Source organism: Thamnophis sirtalis, unplaced genomic scaffold, assembly GCF_051295495.1.
Source record: "Thamnophis sirtalis isolate CommonGarterSnake01/CBP01778 unplaced genomic scaffold, rThaSir2_p1.2 scaffold_9, whole genome shotgun sequence".
In the NCBI taxonomy this organism is placed as follows: domain Eukaryota; kingdom Metazoa; phylum Chordata; class Lepidosauria; order Squamata; family Natricidae; genus Thamnophis; species Thamnophis sirtalis.
The window spans coordinates 48,209,010-48,218,869 of record NW_028261389.1 but is presented as its reverse complement, the minus strand read 5'-3'; the positions used below and the strand labels follow the sequence as shown (position 1 = coordinate 48,218,869).

General features: G+C 40.8%; 1 protein-coding gene across 1 annotated transcript in view; it reads left to right on the top strand.

Moving 5' to 3' along the window:
- The first annotated feature begins 3,813 nt into the window (after nt 1–3,813).
- The window catches only part of LEMD3 (LEM domain containing 3), a 39,250-nt gene continuing 33,203 nt past the window's right edge, over nt 3,814–9,860 (top strand). The window contains exons 1-3 of the mRNA XM_014052873.2: nt 3,814–5,360; nt 8,672–8,700; nt 9,673–9,736. Of these exons, the coding sequence (XP_013908348.2) occupies nt 3,842–5,360; nt 8,672–8,700; nt 9,673–9,736 (1,612 nt within the window). The 5' untranslated portion in view covers nt 3,814–3,841. The remainder of the gene's footprint in view (nt 5,361–8,671; nt 8,701–9,672; nt 9,737–9,860) is intronic.

The following is a 9,860-nucleotide window of genomic DNA, read 5'->3' as shown; positions in this document are numbered from 1 at the left end:
CCTTCATGCCTGCCAAGATAGCCATGTGCCTGGCGTCCCAGGCTTCTAGGAAATCTCCAAGGGATTTTCCTGTCACCCTCTAGCTAACGCTTCCCATGACCCATTACATGCAGGGCTCACTGGCTTAGCCGGGTGACCACCGCCCCGTAAGTTTTCAGAAAAAAAAAAAGATTCTGGGAAGGACTTCAAATTCCCCAATGAAGTATTCGGTCCCTTCCTACTAGGGAATTTCTGCTGGGGTTTTACAGATCAAAAGGGTAATCTCCGGCGGACCTCTGTCCCTTTACAGTTAGTACCTGCACCTCCTTCTCTTTACACACAATGAGCCTTTGCTTTTTCTTTTTGCTTTCACAGGACAACAGCAACAATAAAATTTTCATTCATTTTTCCATCCATTTTCACACACACTCTCCTTTCCCTAACAGAAGGTCCTGTGCTCTGGCCTGACCCTAGTACTTTCCAGGCTCTCTTGGTAAAACACACAGAGGAAACAAGGTCCAGCTGTGATCAGGATCCCACACATGCACGCATACACACATCTCCCATGCTTTGCCATGCTTTAAATTAAATTTTAGAGAATTAAAATTTAGAGGTACTCACCTTCTTTCCAGGCAGCCTTTGAGCTCAAACTCAAAACCCCTTTAAAGCCTAGATCCAATGGTTAAGGCCAAGATAAAGTCCACCCACAGACTCAATGGGGTCTGTGCCGGCATGGGAGGCTTATCCATTTGTTAGGCTAGCTTGGAGTCCCATCTGTGGGGGTGCCAATTGTTGAAAGAAATGTCCTTCTGGGTTCAGCTCCAAGTGGGGAAGAAGACACTGGAGACATGGAGGCTGCTTAGAAAGATGGTTTATTGTTGGACAGGGCCATATGGCTTGAGCCCTATACAGAAAAGGTGATCACATGTTTCAATGTTGATGGAGAAGAAGAGAAGGGCCGAGGAAGGGGCCTGCCAGGCTCTTTATACCCTGCCTAGTCCCACCTCTCTGTTTCCTGTTCCTGTGTAAGAAATGTACTCTGACTGGTTGTCAGACTCCCATGGTGCCATGCAGGGGGCTACTCTCTAGGCTGTTTTGAATCCATAGATGAGTTCTCAGATGCCATGTGGAGAGTTGAGTAATATCCCTTCCCCCTACAGCTGCAGTGGGGAAGTCTTTATTATGTAAAGTGGGCTAGCCTGGCCTTCTTAATGGGCCTATTGACAAAGTGGGGGTGGGCAAGAAGCTACAGGCAACTATTCTGTCTTTTAAAGCATGTTTCTTTCTTTTCACATTCAGAGAAATATTCTGCCTTTTCAATACTTCCTAGCATATTTCACTTCTCCGGGAGAGGGCTGGATGATAACTTCCCACACCTGATCATTGCACTCTGAGGAATTGGAAGCAAGTCAGCCACGCTGATCTCAGGGCTCAGTTTACAAGGTTGAGAAACACTGCATTAATGTTTAATTTTTTAATCATAATAATGAGCCAATGGTTTATTGGCTATCACAATGTTGTGACTACATTCTTCACTTTTCTCCTTGCTTCAGATGCAGCATGAGTGCTTTGCAGGCTTCTATTTTACATACAACAGCAACACTTTTTTCTCACAGCAACATCTGCCAACTGAATGAAAAGAACAAATGCTAAAGTATGCTAACCAATACCTCAGGGCTTCTAGCACATCCTTTTTTTAACTTTGGAAGTATCCTTGAAATAATTTTCATGTCTCAAGGAACTCCAACATAAAAAAATAACAAAACCTTCACAATACAATTCATTTCCAACCTACAAACCCACACTTTACAACAACAGCAAAGCGGCATCTGAGTTGTGGCACTAACAATTATTATCACTGCAAGTGCTAGCATTGCAGTATGTGATGGTTAAAGGGTTTTCTTTTAATCACCTCACAAAAAACTAATCCCAGTTGCTAGTGCATCATAATTTCTATCCATTGACAATGCCACTGCGGCATTATTTTTCATTCATTATTATTCATTCGGGATGGGATGGAGATGGTGCATTCATCCTTATTTCCTTTATCACTCTGCAGTTCAGAAACTGTCACCTATAGTATGTTGGGCAGGTTCTGTGCAGTTCAAATTTGGGGTACTGTTTTCTCCTTTATTGATATCATTTTATAGTGGTTCCCTTCCTAGCACTGGTTTTAGTAGCTATTGGTTGAGGAGGAAGAGGTTGCTTTGTGTTGCAGGATATACTCTCTTGTCTTATTCAACAGCTACATGAAAGCAGTGGGTGAGGTAATTTGTCAGTCTGTCAGTCCTGTATCACCAATATTCTGATTTTACCCAGTTTTATCTTTTGACCCCAAACTAGTCTAGCACTATTTTCATCTAGTGCAGTGGTCTCCAACCTTGGCAACTTTTAAGACTTGAGTTGAAGTCTACAAGTCTTAAAGTTGCCAAGGTTGGAGACCACTGATCTAGTGTACCACTTATGCTTGCTCCATCCTAGATTGAGAAGCCCTTCAGTAGTCACTCATGTTCTAATCACCTCAGCTCAATTATTGACATGTTATCCACAAGGAACTATTCTTGAAGACCACCCGGAAACTTCCATTGTCCATAAAAACAATATATTTACATGAATTTTTTTTGCAATTTTTTTGATGCAACCGAGTAACCTTTATATATCATGTTAGATCCAAGATGCAAAGTGCTACCTATTAGTATGCCTTTTTCTTTAACGGAAGACGATAGTGTTTAGAAACATTTTAGTTGCATAAATTCTTTATTTATAGTCACTTAACAAAACATTTTAGCCGGAGCGATTGTATAGCTGAAAACTTTTGATTCTACCTGCCTAATTACACCATTGCACAATCGGTTTCCCAGACCATCCTTTCAGTACCTCCATGCACTGGGGTGTGCAACTGCTTTTTTCCGCTTTGTTAAGTAGCATCAAGTGGGAATTGCAACCCCTGAAGTGCCGCTCGAGCCGAGTTTATTTCAGTAAGTAAACGACCCTCTCTGCATAGGTTTCCAATCAGCATTTAAATTTGCCTTGACTTATTTGCCGCAGAAGACGCATGAAGTTCGGATTAAAGCGTCGCAAATAAACTACGCACTAGACTCGAAGAATCGTGGAACGCGAAAGCCGTTAAGAAAGCCAAGTGAACTTGGAAGGGCGTGCTCCGATATTAATAACTAAACCCACGCCTCTTTCATTCCTCCTCTCCCCTTGCTTTGGGTGGACCTAGGCCACGGTCTAGTGCGCACGCGTCAGTTCCGCCCGGCGGCGGTCAAAGAGATAAGGAAAACGAAAGGTCCAGGCTGACTTTTGAACACCACTTGTCAGCTGTGACCAGGGGGGCATTTGCCCAGGTTTCAGTAGACACCAATATATGCACAGCGAATGAAAAATGGGAAAATCTGTCCTTTCTTTAAAAAAAAATAAAAATGGATAGATAAAAAACTTTCGCTTGGACAATTTTCAAAGCAATGTTTTCTACTGTGACGAAGTCCGCACTCCTCTCTCTGCAGTTAAAACTAATTGAATGTCCGCTGTTGGTAATTTGAATGTCAATCAAAAATTCAAGAAGCGAAGCATCCTATCATTATATCTATCTATGATGGCCGTTATGATACATTTAAAAATCACAATAACTATACTAGGGGGAGGAGAAAGCTTTGAATCCTGTGAGATGGGCAATCCACCTTTCTAGTACACATTCTTCTTATGCATTTACAGCCCCCTAACATGGCGGCAACTGCCAACTGCAATAGCGGAGCCAGAATTCTAGTCGGGGAACCATTAAGACTGTATCCCCTGGGCGGGGCTACAGGAGCGCGGCGCGTGGGTAGGAAGTGGCCACGGCGGGTGCTGGAGGAGCAAAATGGCGGCGGCCACTGCCGCGCAGCTCACCGATGAGGAGCTTTTCTCTGAACTGAAGCGACTCGGTTTCTCGCCGGGGCCCGTGACGGAAAGCACCAGGCCAGTCTACGTAAAGAAGCTGAAGAAACTGCGGGAAGAAGAGCGGACGTCTGGGGCCCACGGCGTTGTCGCCAACAAGACCCGGAACAGTAGCAACAATACCCCAGGGGCAGGCGGCGGCGGCGGCTTGAAGGTTCGCTTGGGCAGTCCCGACCTCTCGCCTTTGTCCGGAGTGATTGGCGGGGGTGGCATCCGGGCCCGCACAACTCCCTTCGGCGGAGGCGGTGGCAAAGTCCTGCTGGGCTTCAGTTCCGACGAATCGGATGTGGAGGCCAGTCCCAGGGGCCAGCCTGGCGCCGCTGCCAGCCGGAGGGAACGGGGTTCGACCTCTCGTCGGGACCCGAGGCCTGCGGGCGCCTCCGTCGCCGCCTCCTGCCTCAACCACAGTGCCTTGGCGGAGTCGCCGGCTCGCAGGAAGCCCAATGCCTGGTGGGGAGCGACGGCTAGACGGGCGACGGTCACGGCGAGGACTCTGGAGCAGATGGAGGGCGGGAGAGCGACCGGGGACGAGGAAGACGCCCAGAAAGAGGAGGCCGAGCGGAGGCGGGAGCGACACAAGAGCCGAGCAGTGAACGGGAATAGGCTGCTCACCGGCGGCACAAATATGAGGGACCAGTACTCGGACTCGGAGGAAGAGGACGAGGCGGCGGCCACACAGCAGGGGCCGAAGGAGGAGCCCTTCACTCGTCACTCTGTCTGCAGGAAGAACCTCTGTAAATCGCTCAGCCCCTTTTCCGCTCGCAGAGGTGTTGCGGCCGGCGACGGCTTGCTGGAGGCAGGTCAAGGGCAAGGCTCTGCGGTCAGCGGTGGCTTTGCGGGGAACGTCAGGGCCGCCGGCGGGAGTAAAACCGCCGAAAGAGCGGACAGGCGAGAGGACGACGAAGAGGAAGAAGAAGAAATCCTATCAGCCAGAGGAGATGGCGATTATCTGGACTCGAGTCCGCGCAGCCCCCGATACAGCGGCAGTTCTTCCAAGAAAGGCAATCCGCTGTTACTGCCGCCACTGCTACCTGACACGGATCATAGCAAAATAACTGATCCCTTAAGCAGTAGTAGGAAACGGGCCAACAATCATATTCTCCCCGATGCAATCGGGGGCTACAATACTGAACCAAGCATTTATAGTGCTAGCAGCCTAGTTTCAGGTGCTATCAGCTCATCATCCACTAGAATCAATCACTCCAATCACACAGGTTCCAATCATACCTATTTGAAAAATTTTTACAATCCAAAGCTTTCGGAACCTGAAGAGGATCTGTTGCAGCAGTTTAAGAGAGAAGAAATATCCACCACAGGAAATTTCAGTGCTCATTATTTGTCGATGTTCCTCTTAACTGCTGCATGTTTGTTCTTTCTGGTGTTGGGATTCACTTACCTGAGAATGAGAGGTTCTGGAATAGCTGAGAATATGAGAATTGAGAGTAAGTATTAGGATGGAGAACAATAGTTCCTTGCGATGTCACCTGCCATTTGAGTAACATGTGCCAAACATTAATTGGGAATTCTATGTGTATCCAAGTTATATATTTTGTTATGCTGATGTTGACTTTTAAAAAGGGTATACATACATACATACATACATGAGAGAGAGAGACAGAGAGTTGATGGTCTGCTTGGATCAAATAATTGATCCAAAGAGTGTGACTTTTTGACACTCAAAATATATTGGTTAATGTCATTTAGAAAGCTTTTGTTCATAAGATTTGCACATGAAATACTTTAATTTATAAATGTATGCAAGAATTATATAGTATGCATGTTTACATTGCAGTTGTATAATCAAAATACACAAACTCCTTGTACTCCTTATGTAGCACTTTGTAATGTATTCAATGATCTAGAGGCTAAAACATATTCCTCTGACAACTATATCCTTTGAAGTGCATTTGCACTTTAATTTTGATCACTAGTGACATGTTTGATTTTATTTGAAGGGTTTTAACAATGGAAGTTCATGATGAACTAGTTAACTTAAAGCAGTTCTTATATGTGTTTCAAATAAAGCACAGTTGACTTCAGTATATCTGAGCAGAAAAGGAACTTTATACAGTGTTTTTCTTTTCCCACTCAAGACAAAGTAGTATTCGCAAGTGAATTCTTATTATTGAGTATATTAATGGTCTAATTCTTGGTTTTGAAAATATTAGTTTGCCTTTGGTTTTTCCTCATGTGCTTTGCTTTATTATTTCAAATTTTTAAATGTTACTTCCTGATAAGGAAAATGCCTTGCTTCATTTTTAAATTTATGATTAGCATAGTGGAAAAGTGACTTAAAAGTGAAACCACCATTTTTAATTTGCTGTTTGAGTCTTCAGGTGCATAATTATTTAAAGAGATGAAATTATATTTGGATTATGTATTGCTATAAGCACTCACTTTAAATTATTACATGTATCTTCTCTTAATCTAGAATCGCCTGTCCGAAGTATTTAATAAATGGGATTTTAGAATTGCATTTGAATCTCTGTCTAGTTCAACTGTTGCAGTTGAGACATGAAAAAAATGTTTAATGCAGCAATGGATATTTATTACTTTCCTTCATTGGCTTTTGTCTGTTGTGCTTCTTTTCTTCTGTCTGCATTTGAACTTATTTCTGTTTCAAAATGAGAGATCCCCACCTCCTTTCCCCCCTTTCCTTTCTCTTATCTCATGCTGTTATTACCTTCCTGTCTGGTGAATTGTTCTTTGTCCACTGGCTTTTTCCCTGATTGTTTTAATATTGTTCTTTTTCATGATTTATTGAAAGAAATGTTTGTGGATGACTCTTTAACTTACTCTGCTCTTCCCCTATTTTATCCAGAGCTCTTAGTTGCCCTTCACAATTGATTTGTTATTTATCTTCTAGCAGCCTTCTCCTGTCATATTAGTCATGGGTTGAACCAAGTCATTTAGCTGAAAGCAGTATTTCAAGTTCTTAATGAAGTTCTGGTGGCTGAGACTAGATACCTTAATTGCCCTAATCCTTTTAGATTTGTTTCACAAGCATCAGATATTAATGCCTAGGTCTTTGGAAACAATTGGCTTGATTAGTTTGTCTTTGTCTTCCCATTTTTATTTTTTGCAGTACTAGGTGGAGGATTAAATCCTAAGAATTTCACCTTGTAATTCCACAAGGTATTCCACAAGTATTTGGTTGCTATTTCAATTATTTTTTATACTTTTGATTGTCCTGATTCATGATAAAAAATTTCAGTCTCACTCATACAGTGAGATTGTAACACTGTTCCATCAGCCATGATGGATTATTTTACCTTGGTGCTCTCTTATTGCCTCCAGTTGATAATGGAAAGTGTCCTCAATTTGTCTCCAGAACTCCTGGATTGTCCAGTTTGTTTTAATTGAGATCTTGATGAAAAATCAGCTGATAATGAAAGAATAACCAACTGAACAACACACACACACACACAAACACCAGAGTGGTCTATCCCAGCATCCCCAAGGCCTAGGGGAAAAGTCAGGATTTTTTTAAAGGGACAGTTGCAGTTAGGTAATGTGAGCAGTATGCTAATCTCCAGAGAGATGCTATTTTAAGGAGCAGATGAACCATCAGGAAAGGCCGTTTTCCTGGATCCCAATAGGTGACATTTTGTCAGTGATGGGACCCAAAACTAGCCAATTGTATATAGGATGGGTGGGTAGTGCTGTGAGCCATAGTAAGTTATTCAGTAGCTAGGCCCTATGGCATGTAAAGCTTTATACATTATAACCAGCATCCTGAAGTCAAATGATAACCACTGTAACTCATATAGCAGTGGTATATTGACATATAAGTAGTCTTCATTTATTGACTGCATTTGGGAGCAACAACTCAACCGCACCTTTATAGGTGCTTTAAATACTATTTATTTGGCTAGTAGGTTAGTGTGAAGCTTGGTTATTTCATTGTTTTATCATGACAATTAATAGTGTTCAGATAAATATTTTGTATGATGTAGGACATTTTTAAACATGTGCTGAGGTTCGTTTGTTGAAAATATTTTATTGTTTAGCTGATATAAATAATTTAATTGGAAAAATAATTATTGGGTTCCCTTTTTGATTTGTGCTGAGTCTTGGTAAAAGTGCGTAATAAATTATTACTAAATAAGATGTTTAACTGTAGGCTAGACTGAAAAAACAAAAATATCCTGGAAGAAGGCAATAGCAGTTTTGCAAAGAAAATAGAATGGGTGTGTTTATGAAATCACCAGCAGTCAAGCTTGTCTTTAAGTTGATTTTAAACGTATGTTAATAGTTTGAGTTCAAATTGTACTCATTATGGTTTTGCCAAATAGACAACTTGCATACAAAGCTGAACAGAAGAAGCCTTTCCTGAATTAACTTGTTATAATATCATGTAATTGCATTTTATGTTCACTTTCTAAATTTATCTACATTAGAATAATCAAATATGATCTTTAATTGCTATTTTAATTAGACATCAAGAGTGAGAATTTGCATTGTCCTTGAGAATTACATGTGTGCAACTATACATTGGTTATATTTTGCATGCTTTTAAACATTTTGAACTTTTATTTACTGGCAATACATATTTTGCTATTTAAATAAGGAGTACGTAATGGAAGAAGTTACCAAGATATACTATGTATGCTGGATATCATTGACACATCAACCTGTTTTGAATTCTGTCATTTCTATTGCAAAATATGCTGCATTAAGGAGATCGCTGAATATTTCTGTAATATAATTACAATAATTGGCATATTTAGTTAATTTTTCTTTTCATTTATAGATAATAATCCAACCATTGGAGAACCCAATGTAAGTATGAATTAATAACATTGGTAAGATTTATCACAACTTTTATTTAAATTACATAGATTATTGGCTTTAAATTTATAAAGTAAATTTATCCTACAAATTTTGCTTGGTTGTTTGATATATCAGTTATAAGGGATTTATACAGGGGTGAGATCCTACTGGTTTAACAATTGGTTCACTGAGTGTGTGCTTGGCATACATGCGCACGCTTTGCTTTTGCACATGTGCACAGTTTGCAGGAAACTCACCTTCCACATTACTGTTGGCAAGGAAAACAGCTGAGGTGCAGCAATTCACTACCGCGCTGATCAGTTGGGCTTTGGAAAAGGAAATATAGGACAAGGAAATACAGCAGAGGGGCAAGTGGGCGGGCCCACTTCAAAATCGGAGCGAACCGGTTCGTTGCCAGCTGATAGTAACAGCTACCGGTTCACCTGAAACGGTAGAATCCCACCCCTGGATTTATATTTTTTGACAATAGTAGTGACTATAGAAGTTGATATATATCTCATAAGAATTTGGTTATGTACATTCTACAACTTAGTAATATTTTATGCACAAATTTTGGGCATGCATATACTTTGAAATGCACATTTTAGAACATTACTTAATCAGTTTGTCTGGAATTTATCAAAATTCTGTATTTCAGAAAGTTAAGGGTATATCTCTTTAAAATGTGTACTCTGCTGCACCGTAGAACACATGAAGAATATATATTTATTTAACTTTCATTCTGTGTGTCTCACAGCTAAGAAAATCAGTAAAAATAAAAGATGCCATGTGTGATGTAGCGAGAATTCTCACGCTCCCATCACTAAAGGCCTGGGTGAACAGCTAACTCATACTATTAAAATTCTAGTTGAAATTGTTGGATTTAAATAGTCATATATTATGAATTATTTCAGGCATATATTTTTTAAAAAACCAACACTTTCAGAACAAAATAGGTTAATTCATTTTTTAATTCTCTAGGTAGACCAACCAATTCTCATGAACTGTTTATATAGACTTCATGAAAAGTTGGCACAAATGGCAGGTAAGTCTTTAAAATTAATACATAGTTTAATTTAAAAAATTCAAATGTAAAAGAGTATTTTGATTCTTTCAGGAACAAAATATGAGACTAAACAATATGGATTTCTTACCTTTTTAAAATAATT